We start from the raw sequence: 16,699 nt of genomic DNA, 5'->3' as shown, positions 1-16,699 counted from the left end.
AAAACCTTGTCACAAACCCCAGCTGGATCCCCAAATTTTCTATTCCTGATTAGTACACGCAGGGCAAAGAGAGGCTAAGCTAGACACATCAACCTCCAGCAACTCTTAAGTTGTCTTCCTTCCACATTCCTGAGGCCATGCATCCACACAAGTCCTTAGCTGGTTATGTGAGATAGGCCATGTGTAATGTTTTCAAGCTGTATGCTTAACAGTCATGAACCAGTCACTTATTTTTTCAGTACAGAATACCATTTGAACCCCCAGACCTACTCACTTGGCTTTTTAGTGCTTTTTCACTCAAGTTCACTTGCACATCAGGAAACTGGTATTATCAGTGTCACTTTACATAGTCCATCCTCTCATTTGAATTTACACTAACATATAAACTTGTAGCATCTATTTGGTCAATTAATTGCAATGAAGGCAAAGCCCAGTGACATTAACTTTGTACAAATCTTTTCATCACGCTGAACAAACATGAAAACTGCCCAACCCAAGACAAATACATACACTTACATATATGTACAACTCTACTTGCCAAGTAGTTGCCACAGAACAATAAGAATTCTTAGTTTTTAACTATTTCATCCTTGGTGGCCAAAAAAAAAAATAAAAAAAATCATACCTCATATGATCCACGAGTGTTTTTATAGTCATGTTTTGCTTTGGGAGATTTGGCTTGAATTTATACTTGTGACAACTTTAATGTCATCTGTGGGTTTTGTTCTCATCAAGAATTAATATTTACACTAGCAAACAGATAAAGAACTTCAACAAAATACAGATTTCTTTTCTTAAAGCTTGTTTCAGTTGCTTATCACCAGAGCAGCACTAAGGAACATAAAGAAGTGAAGTAAAACTGAGTGAGCCCCAAAGAAGTTTTGTATGCTATTCCAAAACAATCGATTCTTAATTATCACATGCTGTTAGATAACTGCATTATTCTCTACCAATAAAGAAAAAAAATGTAGCATCATGGCTGCAAAAATAGACTCTTACTAAAGAGTTATTTTGTTGTTGTTGTTGATTTTTTTTTTTTGAAAGAAAGCATCAGAAATCTTTGCTAGCTCTGAAAAAAAAAAAAAAGTTAATTATTCTTTTAATCACTACTTCACCACCTCAAACCGCATAAATCTTAGCACGGCCCTCCAGCCCTCTCAGGCACATGGACATGCAGTAACAGAAGTGTTACTGTACAGAAGAAGAGATCCAGTTTCCTCTGCTTCACCAGGACTAAGACCAACAGGCAATGCAACCTCACCAAAAACTGTCATTAGGTAAGCATGTTATGTAAACAAACTGAAATGGGAAAGGAATTTGAGGGTATTCCTAAAAACAGGTATCTGATGCTAATAAAAAGACCTATGGAACACACCTTCAATGCCAGATCTTTTTAAAAATGTTTAGCCAAATCTTTTAAACTGCATTTGCCTCATGAACAGTATGATGGCTCAAATTAGCGATGTGTTTTTGTTTGATTGTTTGTTTTAATTCAGGAGACTGCAGTTTGCTGGCAAGAATGTTGGTAGTTCACAAAGTAGCCATGAATGGTACTAAATGCTATGGGTAGACAGGGACATGGTGCCATCTCTCTGTCCATCTTTATTTTAACTGATAGATTTCAACTACCTTGAGAAAAAATAAACTACCCTACAGGCATGACAGATTTGTAGATACCATTCTCTGAAATTTTAATCAAAATTTTCTGTGGGTTGATATGGAAAGCTGGTGAAGAGATATAAACCACCCTGCTTTATCCAATATAGCACAGAAATTCTTTATCAAAATAGGCACACATTTTATTTGTAAAACTCACCTTCAGGATGACAGACAGATGTTGTACGGTAGTCTCCTTTCCAGGATGTGGTTCAATTAGCATCTGGAACACAACAAAAAATTCAAGGCGAGGTGTCACCTTTTAGTGTAGGCAAAACTGTTTCCCATTCTTGCCCCAGTTCCTTAAGTTCAAAGTCATTTCTACTGCCATTTCACCGGTTGAATTAACAAGTTAGCAAAATGCACTCATCCCGTGCAACAAGCACAACCACATCATGTCAGTGGAGTTCTACTCATAACAAAGGGCTATGCTATTAGTTCAGCAAGTACAGTACAGTAATTAGTTTCAGGAGTGGGATTTTTTATTTTTTAACTTCTGATTTATCATAAATGATAAAATAGTTAACTAGTTAAGTTGGAGATTCTTCCTTACCAATTCCAATTGTTCTTCATGTTTATTTGGATCTGTTTCTTCAAATGGAAATTTGGTGACGAAGTACTTAGTGTTCAGTGAACTAGATGAAATAAAATTGTGGACACTTGTGGACAATTTTCTACTTCTATATTCAGATTGGTAGAAAAACGCTAAAAATGATTACTGTATTTCAAGTAAGCTTGTGCTGCAACAGCTCTAAATCCAATTTTTAAAAACATTTAGTAATAATATATATATTCTTCTAATGAAGAATCCTTGTAAATACAAGCATTTTTAAACTTTCCTGTAAAACATAAAATTAATCCACTTTCTGTTATAATTTTATTATTCCACCTGTGCACTTAACTCTTTCATGCTTCTAGAACTACAGTTCTTGTCCATGTGTAAAAAGCAAGTAAATTTTTTTTTCTACTGTCATTTTGTTCCAACTTCCTCAGTCTTGTACAATAACCTAGTTTTTATAGAAGTAAGCTAATGACACTAATTCCTTTGGTTCTAAACTAAGCACATCTATATGGCTTGACCTGAAAAAATAATATTTCCTTGGGAGAGTATATAATAATTAATTTAATGGAATGCAATATTTCTTACTTTTCAATGAATATGGGAATTACATTTTCACATATTCTCAGTTAAGTACAAAGATTAATCACTGCCTGAAAAATCTCCACATTTATATCCATATCTTTGCATATTTATAATATATATGTGCACAACTGTAAGATCAAGAAACAAAACAAACAAACAAACAAAAAACACAAAATGACAGTGACACCATAAAAATAATGAAGTTTTAAAATCAAGGATTCCCTGCTGCCTTCTGCCTGATTGTATTCATGGGGATACACTGTGCAAATTCTTGGATATGATGGAAAGAAGCTTTTGAATGGCATACTAATTTCATTATATATTTTTAGGCATTGCCTTCATTTGTTCTACGTGCTCCTGATTTCATGCATTTCTTTAACACTGCAGTGCAGTAGCTCCCAATTCATTTGGTACCATGAAAGCAAATCCAGCTCCATAATATTGATCCACGCTTACCTACATTTTCAAAGGAAGTCTCACATTAGTAATCTCTTCTCTAGCTTTTCCTCATGAATGAGAAACAATTTATGTTTTTGGTTTTGCTGCTTTAGATTTTGACCACAAAAATTCTCAAAGATGACCCTGAATCTTCACTGTCACTGTTCTTTAATAAGTTTAGCTATCTAGACATATTTCGGACTTCTGTGATAGATAGCTGTCATACTCAAGGACTAAAATCCAAGCCAGTACTCCTCTTCCAGTTCAATATGGAATTTTCAGGGAAGAAAGAATACAAACCTCTTTCATGCTCTTCTGCATGACAGTTCACTTTAGAAGGTCTTCGTACTGTAATCCCAATAGGCTAAATAAATTATGAATTCTCTTTTCATACTTTAATTCCCTAAGTCACAGGTTTTAATGAAATACATTTTAACTTTGTCAGCTAGTGACCATTTGTCACATCAGGAAAGAAAAAAAAAAAGTATGTTACATCAGCCAATAATGACAACATTTTATCTTTAGGTTCTTTATTTAAAATCAATTTATATATCAGTTAATTTCAGCCATAAGAAACTGTTCTCTGATAAAATCCCATTGTATCAGAATGGTAAACTTTTAACTACTTTTATTTAAGAAAATAATACAACTATGCCCCACAAATTATGAATTAGTTTGAAAGGAAGTATGTCTCCCTTCACTATGTAATGAAGACAATGTCACAAAAGTACATAACAAATGTACAGAAAAATACAGAAAAATAAATTTTCCTTATGGGTTTTGCCTTAATCCAAAATTATTTACTGGAAATAAAATATTGATAAATGGTTTTAATACAAACAAATACATATTTTTGTACGTGAAATGTAACTGAAGCATGAATTCTTCCTGTTTCAAAATTTCAAACCTTGTAAAAATTCAAAATGATGGGCTATGCTGGCAGAAAGTTGGTTACAAGAGTCTTTATTTTGCAAACTATACAGAAACGGTAAAAAAGAAAATGCATTATACTTTTCAATATTACATAGGATAAACATTAAATTTAGTATTTAATGTGTAGAAAATAATTCAAATAAACTGATTTTCCTTCTAATTAATGATGGGAAACCAGTGATCCAGTTTTGAAATTATACAACCTGTAGTATTACATTATACAGGTCATGTCAACTTTATTGTGGACAGAAAGCAATAGATATGATATGAATGAAGATGGTGGAGTCCCAAAATGTCTACACAGTTAATTAACATGCTAACATAAATACAGTGATTAAAGAAATTTTCTCTACAGTCAAATCTGAAGTGCTACTCTACACAATAATTATAATCTAGTCCACGTGGTAATTACATAACAATAGAAAAAAATTAAAACAATCCATTTTCTTCATTCCAGCAGCAGTACCTATACTGGTATTAATTTGGTAACTGGGTGTGCTTAGCTATTGCCTAACATCCTATACTGGTATGCATGCTAAAACCTCTCTATCTCTATTTTGCAAGGCACCTTTACAATACGTTCTCTAAGTTTCTGCACTAGTAACAGAAAACAACATGAATTTAGATAAAGATGCAAAACTATTTCCTGAATTAAGAAAATAAAAAGTATAATTATACGCTTCTTAAAACTATGCTCGGGCAAGTGTCAATACTCTGAGTTACAGTCATGTATAAAGGTAATACAATTTTAAGCATTTTTCCCCATGTAAAATACTTTATAGTAATCTGATTAGAGAGAAATACAGAGAAACAACAATGGGTGAAGGGATGTTTGAGTAAATAACAATAACACCTACATGACTTTGACATGAAAGAAAGAAAAAAAAGAAGGAAGGATAAGAAAATGTTAGATTTACAGAGTTGGTGCTTGTCCATGCTACTGCTTTAGAAAAACCCTTTCAATAACCTAGCCACTTCATATTAAAAAACATAACTACAAATGCAAACACAAACAAGGACTTTGCTTCATTTTTCCCTTCTGTTAATTTTTCTCCATACCTTTGGTTAATTAAAGGCTGGTAAGACGCTACTTGTGCACCGAGGTTTTTCTACCATAATACATTCTGATGTATTAAACAGGCAATTTGCAAAGCCTGCAGGGCCTGACAAAAGTAAAGTTACATTATTTGTCCTGAAGAGGACACACAATTCCAAGTACGGGCAAATAACTCTTCACATAAATTTTAAAAAGACTGGTTGTTTTTAAAGTGTTTTGCACATTTATAAGTTCAGTAGCACATAACATTTCCTTCTTCTGACTACACTTTCAATGCGTTTTCTTCAGCACAAAGGCATTTAACAACTCAAAAGCATGTAATATTTCTTATTTAAACAAAAAAAAGTCTATGACTCCAGCTGCAATGTTTGAAATAATCATACAAAATATACACATTTGTTAGAATCCTTTCGATCTTGAAGAGCAAAGGGATTTTATGAAATGTCATCTTGTGAATTTTAGAAAGTTACAATTATTGACCCTCCTAATATCATCAAATATATCCATCATGATCATCATCATCATCTACATCATCATCTCCTTCGTCTTCATCATCATCTTCAATTTCATCTTCATCATTCATTATTTCATCTTCATCATCTTCATCATCTGTCCAGTCATGGAAATCACCAGATGCAAAATCACCTGAAGTCTCTAAATCAATAGCTAAAAAGGTATGATAGTTATACAAAAGACACAAAATACACTACATTATTGCTAACACAATATATATCATATTTATAGCGTAATATGTATAAGACAGAAGAAAATTTAATTTCAAGAAAATTACTTATTTTAAACTAAACATTGTGACAGAAAGAAAACTTAAACAACATCAATAATCTTTTGTCTTAAAAGAAACCCACTTTAGTAGGGATGAATTTTTCAATGTTAAGAAAAAGAGATGAATTTTATGGATTTGTGGAACTATAATGAGTGCCAGGAAACACTGAAAGAGATTTAAGACCAACTTACAGTTCACAATAAGGACTAGTGATGATATATACCATACACTGTTCAGTTTTTACATATTATCTTTAACTATCTAGAACTGTACATTTATTCAGAAAGTATCCTGGATTAGATGGAAAATACGCCTGAACAGGTATGCCAAATACTGTGTTAAATCTACCCTATGTTTCAGGCTATGTTCTTCTGTTGCAAAAGAAGGGAAGAGGAGTAATGCAAAAAAAATATTTTCTTGCCATTTTTGATGTCTGGGACATAAAATAATGGCGACATGGGAGTTCCTGGAAGTCATAGGGTATTGGAAGGGAAAAGCAAGGGAAGACTTGGTTGCTAGGAACTTTTGGCAATTCCTTCAAACAAACTGAAAAAAATGTCAAATTGAATTAACTAGCATACTGATTACCCAAAGGGATTTCATCAAGCATTCTTGGACTTGTATAATGCTACTCTAGATAATTAATTTTCCCTAGGTTTATATACACTGTGCCAAGCCCATATATGAGGTCTATTAATAGCTGACACAGTAATATGAGTTGCAAAAAATAATGAAGTAATAAAAATCACAAATTATATTTACATAAAATTAATGTAGTTGCATCCCACGCCTGTTCTTACTGAAGAAATGTAGCCTGGTTGGAAATCAAAGTAATACCTTTAAACCAAAGTCCATGCAAGGTTCATAACTTACCACATTCTGCTGCACCATTTGTTCTGGATCCTGTTACCTCATTGCCATATCTGTCAACACACCAACATTGTCCTACACTTCCATGGCACTGACTTGGTTTGTAATACCCATCTTCATCACATATGGGGATATATTGCCCTGTGATATATAAATATTGAATAAGAATATTAATAACTGCCCCTTGGCCAATGTAACAATCATAGCAGAAAATAACTACCTTTTGCTATTTCCACATTCCAGATTCTCCACTGACTGGATTATAAATGACAGATACCAGCCTTGGACTGCCTTCAGGAAAAAGAGTGGACAATCTTCCTTAAAATTTTTCATTGATCCTCTGATACACCTTCCTTACTCCTTGAATGTCTTAGCTGAGATCTTTGCTGCATGCTGGGGAAAGGGACATAGCTCACAACTCTGAATGGGATGTTCTATAATCAGTGGAGTGCAAAGAAGTCTGAATAATAAGGATTAGGCTTCCCAGACTAACAAACTACCTGCTACTAGGCTTAGTAGCTTTTTTTTTTTTTTTAATTTAGATATATATGTAATAACCCGTTTAGTTACCCACTAATATTTATTCCACCATAGAAGATAAATGTAGTGTAAGTGTAACACAGCAATTTTCTCAACAATAAATGTGAAAAAAAAGGTAAATTTGCATTTTATAGACATAATACCTATGCAAATTAGACTCTAAGCTAAAATGGTCCCCCACCAACAGAACTAGAGGCACTATCATGAACTTATTTAGTGAGGCAGTGAATTTCCTAAGGCTGAGTAAGTCATGGTTCCTCACTTGAAAGGAACAGAGACTTTTTAAAAGAAATATAAAATTTAGACAAATGACAATGTACAAAACATGAATCTGAAAACATTTTGAAGTGCACAGTTATTGTTTGAAACCATCCTTAGCAGAAATACAGTTTTGATTACTTCGGGCCAAGCCTTTTATTGCAGCTTTCATACAGTTGAAAAGGGTAAAATGAAGATTTACCCTACGTTTTAGTAATATTAATGCAGCATAAACTGATTCACAACAAAGATTTAAATTACTTAAAGAATATTACAAGTAAAGATCAGTAGAGATACTAATTTAGGAGTGCCTTAGACTGTCCCCTCTATAACTGTAAAAATCTACGTTCTATTAGGATAATGGAAGAGACGTAATATCTTTTGGTAGGTAAGGTAATAAAACCAAGTTTAATAGCTTTCAAAAACTTCATAAATTTTGTTGCTAGAATTTACTGCGGTCTATCTTTGTTGGATTAATATTGATTTTATGTTGCTGTTTCACTAGGGTTATTTATGTAAGCAATAAAACCTTCAAAAGAATGATCTATGGCTCACCTAGGATCTTCTTTCCTCCTTGCTGCTTGTGAATGTTGCTGAGTTCTGTTTGGCAAGGTGGGTCTAAAATGACAAGAAAAATGTTGAACAGATTACACTGTATCTAGGAAGGAAAGCATATGATTAGGTTTTCATGGTTTGCTACATTCTAAGGTCTGTCTAACTACTGATCTGAAGAAAGGTACAGATCCTGCACTAGTAGTCACATCCTAAACTCTGAAAGAAAATAATTACTCCAGCTTGTTACAACTCCAAAATTATGAAACAGATCACCATCATGGATTTGTGCAGAAGGCCACTCCCAGTTAACCCATCTGTAGTTGAACATCTGGTTACTAGTCTGGAGGACTGAAGAATGCTAGACTGAAATAGTAACTCTATCATACCCTACTTTATCAGTCTACAGAGATCTAAGGGTGACTTTGAAGCTTGACTCAAGTATTGGTTAGAAGTGGGATGGCTCTTTCATTCCTTCCCTTTTGTCTTTGTTAGAAGTCATGTTCAAGTTTTGTACTTCACATATTATACTAATAAAATAAGAATTTCTCCACTGAAATTTGCAAGACTGTGGTTTTATTGCAATAATTAAAGACAGAACCCCAGGGGTCCAAAGCCCTATGTTCAGCAAAGTTAAAAACTGACCAGACTTCAGATGTCTGTAAGATGCAGAAGTTATTAAAATTCAGTTTTCCATTGTTCAGAGCTATAGCTTAGTTAAATTCTGAATAATTTATTTTTCTACTCTCCATAAAAGCAAGTCTGACTATGTCCCATGAATGGGAAGGAAATATATATTTCTGAACACTAATACAGTGTACTACATTAGAATGAGAGATGCTTTTGTGGTAACAGTCTAAATCAAAAGTAATACTATTCACGTGTGTCTTTAACTTACACTGTTCCCAGACAACATTCTGATAACAACTCACTAAAAACTCACATGCTATGAATATTACATTCTTTTTTTTTTTCATTTTAGCAGACCAGTTATTTAGAATACATCTTTGCTATGCAAGTAACTCAAGGTTGCCTTCTGAAACTACTTTTGTCCGTGTACACAGGAAAAAACTAAGTTACTTAAAAGATCTGTAAGATTGGCGTAGCTTATTGACTAAGTACACACTTAGACCAGAAATCATTCACTATGTAGGGTAATGCAAAAAATCACTTGAGAGGTGAAAGTTCAAATCTGCCTTTCCTGAATTTTTCTAAAGGAAAACACCATTTAGTCAGATGAGAAAGAATTTAGGATGTAGCTGGGACAAGCACAGGATGCACAAAGAAGTTCAGGAATGGCAAGAATACATTATAAAACCTGAGGATATTTTTCTTGTGGAAATGCTCAAACATTAGGGACAAATAAGTAGAGTAACTGTGGATCAAAATATACTTCTGGTGAACACAGAGCCTCTTGGTTGGCATAGCCTAGATATACCAATAGGCCTTTGGTTTTATTCATGAGCTCTTACCTAACTGGATAAATAGAAACTGGAACACAGTAATAACACCTCACTGAGAACAGGCTGTTAATTTCTTTTGGCTTTATGTTTTAAATGCTATATACATATCTCATACATTTAAAGACATAAAAGTTTATAGAGCCCTCAACTCTAGTGGACTTGGTTTTCACATTAAATCTATAATTATTGTTTTTAGAGTTAAGGCAAAATATTGTTCACAGGAGTCCTAGTGCCAGAATAAAATTCAAGGAATGCCTTTCCAGATAATGAGTAAATTTTCTGTGCATCCCCTTCAAAACAACTAGTACCTGGCATTGTTAGGTGGGTATGGTGTTTTCACTCTTTGAGTATCTGCTGAAGTTATATAAAGGTATACATTTCTTGGTGTAAGAAGTACTTTGATGATGACTGTGCTCACTATTATGACAGAAATGTTCAGCACCTTTCAAAACAAAGGTTTCTGTCTTTCCTGATATTTAAAGAGTTAAGATTTTAATTGTGTTTAGTAATGTATTAGTTTTCCACACAGCTGTATTTACAACATTCTAACGATCAATTATTTCTCAAACAAAAGGTATTTCCAATTACTCTAAAATCAAATAATGACAGTCATTCATGCATAGGAGTACCACAGGCTAGAAGGATCTATCAAAGAAGATGGGAAATATGCTGAAGGAGAAGAATTAGTCTAACAAGAAAAATACATGTATTTTGTTCTATGAAAAAGATAATCTTGAATTAGAAACAGAGTTGTATTTATAAGCACTATCATTTAAATGTAAAAATGATGGCCTATGCCTAAACAAAAATCCTTTATTTTCAGCTATAAATCTTTGTTGCTGTAATTAGAAACAGGAACACCACTAATCAAATGGTATCAATGCAATGTGAGAAAGTTACTTACCCAAAATTCTTCGCAGAGGTTAGGTCTGAGATTCACATTTAAGTTTTGCTTCTCACGATAAAAGTGGCAAAAAATTCTTAACAATGCTTAATGAGAGAGTGGCATGATGGAAGCTCAACCAATTCCTTTCGATCCATAGCATATAATTTTTCATCTCTCCCCAAATGATAATTTGTATTTTCCAGTCAGTTCCTGATTTTGGGAAAGCTTTTTTTTTTTTTTTTTTTTTTGGATTTCTGAACTTACTTCAATACAAAGGCAGCATCACTAGATAACCTTTAGGAGTCTTGAGCTAAGGAGACTTATTCTGTACAAAAATCATTGTTATTGTCTCCCTTGAGACTGAAACGATCCTGACATCAGAAAAATCTTTCTGATAATATGAATAAGAGACCTAATAATCTCCATCCTTAATTCTACTTAAACAAATCTGGCAGGAATTATATTTCTGACATTATCACTGCATTGTTATGAGTGATTCATGAATCATTTAACAGCCATCCACAGTTCTTCAGTGCTTGAAGTACTGATGCACACCAGAGCATCCCATGTTATTAATACTGGCCCTTGAGACATCAATATTCAGTTGTGTCAAGAGGCGATGCAAGGCTTGTATGATTAAGCTTTGGTTTACCAAAAAGAGGCACATTAAGAGAGCAACAGGAGTAAAACTGGTAGATTTGACAAAGAATGTCTGGAATTTTATAACAGAAATGCCTCAAGGAACTGGTACTCAACAACGTGGGTCTCCAGCTTTCACAGATGCTCCATCTTATTAAATTACAAAACAGTGATTTTCCATCTATCAAGTAGATAATATTTGGCAGATCCCCTAGTTTTTGACGTATGTTCTACTGCAGATAAGGCTGCCATGTTATGTCTTGCCTCTGCTCAGGGTCAAGTATTTATAATTGTTCTAGGACAATGGAGGTTCTAGTTATAGGGATTTGAAGCAGTCAATACTGCACTTCAAGAAATCTTCCTGGGAACTTCAGTTATGTGGCAAGACACATTATACCTTTAGAACCATCTATAATCATATTTAATGCCCTGTGGTCTCAAGAGAGTGATGTAACAAATACGAATCACAATAATTATTGTTATTCTACAAGATGGACTAGTTTCAAAGTCATGAAGTAGTCTTTCATCCCTGATAGACAGAAAAGCCTATGGGAAAAAGGCATCCAGGGAAATGCTAGACTAACAGACACATGCAGAAGCCTGCAGCAAAGAGATGCTTATGTTCCAAGCATTAATATTCCTGGTAAAATTGGTTACTCTCCTACTCTATTTTCAAGCAGTGAGGCAACAAAAACAAGGCTGTAATAACGATGAAGTACTGACAGAAAGAAATTCAACCTATAAAAAGGCCAACAGAGCAAGTGCCTCAGCATTTAGACAAGCACTGAAGTGTTAGGCTAGCATCAAAGACCTAAGAAAATAAGTTCTGAAGCACTTGCACAATCTGTAGGTGGAACTAGAAGGCAACACGGAACAAAACGTACAGGAAGACAGCAGAGCACTGGCAAAGTGCAAATTCTGAAGTACTGCAGAAATGTATTATAGTGTCTTGGATATACCTCAGAAATGCTAAACTACACTTAGAGAAGAATAAGGCCAAGGAAAAATGCAATGAGCACCACTGAGACCTAAGTAAGAATTTAAGCATCAGTCAAGGTGGGACTGTTGTTACAGGGAGATTTTTTGAGCAAGACAGATGTGATTTCAGTATTCTAAGAAATTGCTTGTATTGACGAGAAGTTGGGAGTAATGTGCAGTAAGGGATCTAGTGTACTCTAACTCATCACAAGAAACCTAAAGCAAAAAGAAAGAATGAAGAAGAGATCAAATAATTGTCTGATACTGACAGTCTTGATCTGGTAAGCTAAAATCAAAGAGTAAGAGGTCTTTTCAGATGAAGATGACGACTTCAGCAAATAAAAAATGTATTTTAAAAATAGCATAATAGAATTTCTATCCCCCTATGATGCACAGTTGATTAAAACTTTGTATTCACTTTGAACCTGGTTAATCAACAGCATTTCTAGTAAAACTGTGTATCTGCCGAGAAAACACCTACAAAGTTCGATGAATAAAGATAGCTGTCTATATGACATGAAGCTTTCTGTAATATCAACTTATTTTAGTGTACATCAGAAAGAAGCCACTGAATTTCTATACCTAGCCACTTCTTTGCAATTTACAGCAAAGGTCTTGTTAAAGACCTTATTTAGATTATTCGATAAAGTAAAAGCCAAATATGAAGATATTAAAAGATTTAGCAGAATGCTACAATTATGATTAGAGAATTCAGTGGGTCACGCATACTAGGAAGTTTGACAGTTGTGCAAGAAGTCTGACAGTTGTGCATGAAAACAAGAAATAACAAAAGAAAACTATAAGCATTTTCTCTCTTTACACCTTCAGAAAAAAAAAAAAAAAGATTTTGTTGACAGTGTTAATTCAGAGGGATGGAGCTCATGTTGTGCAAGGATAGCCAGGACTTCGCAATGAATAAGATTTCACTTTATTACAACATTGATGATACTTCTTCACTACACACCCAGACACACCGTGGTTTCAAAAGCTATCTAATCTGTTTTATATCTGTTTTATATGATGGGAAAGACGGAGGAAACAAGAGAAAAGAAGCAAGGAAAAGTTTGACAATTTTGGATTCTGCAATGTGGAGAGTCGGTGTCACTGGTAGCATGGTTCCATTTTTTTTAGCCACTGGAGTACCATTAATATAATACAGTAGTGTTTAGATCAGGCTTTATACCATCATCAGATTGTAGCAGTACACGTGAGAAGGCATTTTAGAAAATAAAAGAATGTAAAATTAGTTGAAGCTAATTTATGGAAGTGTTTTCTTAATATCCAGGTTATACTCTACACACATTGCAAGGATCAGGTAGAACAGCCAACTAGTGTTAGAACCCTGGACAGTATTAAACAACATTTTATGTGCTGTACTTTCTTTGACAATTGAAAAGAATTATGCTGTCCCCCAAAGAATAAGGGTGTTTATATATTCGGCTGAAATGATTGTGGGTTGTTTTTGTTTGTTTGTTTTAAAAAGACAACCAAACAAAACACATTATGTTATTTACTTTAAAAACAATTTTGCTTGGGTAGTGTTTTATTGACTAATTCTGGTAGCAGTACACTGCTTATAAAAATGGAAGCCAAAATATTGTGCTACTATAAAACAATGAAGGTGTGTTAAAAGATTAAATGTTAACTTTTAAAAGGCAAAATTACCACATAAAAGATGGCAGTTAGTATATACCTAGGGAAGTACATATTTATTTTTGTTCAGATTTACAGATGGTGTAGCATGATAAAAATCTTTATTTCCACAGAAATCAGAGACAAACAATGAATATAGAGTGATAATGGGGATTTATTGTGAAAGTTTTAATGTCACAAGTGAGATTCAAAAAATTATATTAAAATTTTCAAATACGCTGAAATGACTTTGAAACTTTCCACCAAATCAGTCTTATCTCCTCTACTGATTATCAGCAGAACTTTGGTCCTGAGTTGCTATTTATTCCTTTGAAAATCTCTCTCATGTTAGTAAGAAAAATGAATTGGCAGTTCTGTCTATTTTCAGCCAATATTTGATGAGGAAATTCATTAATTCATTACTACTGGTTTGAATATATAATTTATGCTATGACTCACCTAGATCTAAAATTGGTATATGATCCTCAGAAAAATGATGCTTATATGTTGTGTTAATTTGTTTAACTGAATCACATCAGGACATTTGCTGGAGATTCATCTAGGCAGAAAAACTCAAGTAGTTTTAGGTCCAAATGACCGATTTTTTTTTATCCATAATGTTAATTCAGTTATTTTAATAGGTTTACAAAATAGAACATTAAGATGCCCTAGTTTAGCAATAAAAGGGCTTATTTTACAATATAAGCGAAGTAGATAGGGAAAGAAATAACATAAAAGTAATGTTGTTCTTTATTTTGATCTCCTTCCTCTGCAATACTTACTGAAAGTTGGCATGAAAAACAATATTGCTGTAAAAGCTTTAGCCACTGTTTTGCACTTTATTTAGAATCTCTGATTTTCTGGCTAGCTTTTCATTTAACTTGTGTTTTTTGTTTGTTTTGTTTGTTTGTTTGTTTGTTTGTCTTCTTGTTAGGTATTTAAGGTAGATCAGAAACCTTTACAAAGATTCATGATACAGCATTTAAAAGCTTGTAGTTCACTGTAATCATCTTACTATGTTAAGAAAAAGATAGAGCACTATTAAAAGATCAGTCACATACATATGCAGGTTGTTCCCATCTTTTACCTTGCTGTCTTTGGAAGCAGTAGCACCACTCATTGTTAGATATCAAACTGTCCTTGTACGTGTCACAAGAATTGAAGAATGCCCTTGTGCATGGTTCATTCTTGTCAAGGTAAATACTTCCAAGTTCTGACTGGTCCAACAACAAGTCATAGTTCGTATCAAGCCTGTTAAACATCCAGCCAAGGGAGTCCTTGCAAATTGGCAAAATGCTGGTATCAAATCCTAGGAGGCAAAAAAATAAAAATAAATAAATAAATCAGATAACAGGAAAGACAAAGCATGTGCTGAGCTCAGCCGCCATACAAGAATGCTGTATCATGGAAATTGCTTCAGTGGTACATAGTTAGAGTACATAAGCAGTGCACGCTACTGAAATACTGTGTATAAATTATATGTCAGCTTTATTTAAAAAAATCATTAAATTAACCTGCTTAAAATTAATTTTACTATCAGTCTCAAAGCATTTAGAAATATGAGTCTTCTTGTCAAACATTATGCCTATAGCACGCATATTATGTACAGTAATAAATGATCCACTATGATTTTCTGGAAAATAATTATGTTGAGGAAATTTAGTGATATTATAAATCAGGAGAGTGGAGCGACACTTAAGTGGCTTGCAATGTGTACAGAACTAAGAAAAGAATGAATCCCAAGTAACTCACTGGACTCCACCTTTTTCTTCCTTTTATCTTTACCTGATGTACTGCACATCTCAGGAGACCATAGACAAGGTGACCAATAAGAGCTGCCTCCTGCCAGTATCAGATCTACTCAAACAGCTTGCATCTTCCTTAAATTGTTCCTTGGTAAATGGACCATGAGGAACAGGCTGAATTAATTATCCCTGTAGGCAGATCTCAGATCTCATGTCCTGCACCAACTGTAAAGTACAAGCAGACTTGCATATGGACATGGAAGGGAAATTCAGAAACTGCCAGGTCTCTCACACATGCAGATAAAAACTGCGTGTAAAAACACATTTTTTCCTGTTCATGTGCCACGGATCCTACCATGGGCTTATGGTGCATGTGGACAAGCAGTTGAATATATATCCTAATACAGAACAAGATTTAGTCCTTACTGAATACTACTCTACTAAAATACTGAATACTACTCTACTAGAATAACTTTCCAGCTAAAACTGAGCAGTTAAAAAATGAGATACATGATTATGAACTCCTAGCATCTACTACTGTTAAAATCAAGCCTGCTTTTCTTAGTTGTTGTTCTGAAGACAACGAAGAAATCTGGAAAATGGCCCTATTCCTAAAACAGGTCAAACTGTGTAACTCAGAAATTAGGTTTGGAAATCAATTGATTTTTCTTCATATATATACATCTGTGGAAATGGCCAGGCTATGGTAGAACAACCATTTATTTCAGAAAGGAAAATTCCCTGTGAAACTAAGACAACCACATAAACTCCCTGTCCCCAGGAATCTTAAATTAACGATGCCTTTTGCTTAAGTTAATCTTGCTCCCTGTTGCATTCATTATTATTTCTGCTTGACAAGAGGAAGAAAAAATCCCTTAAAGAATCCCTTCAGTATTGATCTTCTTGATGTGTTTACCACAATGTAAAAACACTGTCAAGCATTCAACCAAAGGACACTAAGACAAAATAAATTATTTTCTTGTGGATTATGAAGAGCGGAGACAGACAGGACCAGACTGAATGGATAAGGACATACTAGTGCATGTGTTTTTCAGCTTTATCTGTAAAAGACATCAAAATTATTTAACAAGTGTTTCTGGTTTGAAAAATCCTGGGAGGTTCCT

At 33.9% G+C, this 16,699-nt stretch overlaps 1 protein-coding gene across 10 annotated transcripts in view; it reads right to left on the bottom strand.

Annotated features, from left to right (window-relative positions):
• Nucleotides 1-3,751: 3,751 nt before the first annotated feature.
• SPOCK3 (SPARC (osteonectin), cwcv and kazal like domains proteoglycan 3) overlaps nucleotides 3,752-16,699 on the bottom strand; it is a 319,690-nt gene continuing 306,742 nt past the window's right edge. For all 10 annotated transcript variants that reach the window (XM_083835643.1, XM_083835642.1, XM_083835645.1 and 7 more), the window contains 4 exons: nucleotides 14,918-15,139; nucleotides 8,236-8,298; nucleotides 6,886-7,023; nucleotides 3,752-5,894 (listed from right to left, as the gene is read on the bottom strand). In XM_083835643.1, coding sequence (XP_083691769.1) covers nucleotides 5,722-5,894; nucleotides 6,886-7,023; nucleotides 8,236-8,298; nucleotides 14,918-15,139 — 596 coding nt within the window. In that variant the 3' untranslated portion in view covers nucleotides 3,752-5,721. The remainder of the gene's footprint in view (nucleotides 5,895-6,885; nucleotides 7,024-8,235; nucleotides 8,299-14,917; nucleotides 15,140-16,699) is intronic.

Source organism: Anser anser (genome assembly GCF_964211835.1).
Source record: "Anser anser genome assembly, chromosome: 4".
NCBI classification, from domain to species: domain Eukaryota; kingdom Metazoa; phylum Chordata; class Aves; order Anseriformes; family Anatidae; genus Anser; species Anser anser.
This window is presented reverse-complemented; position numbering and strand designations above follow the sequence as displayed.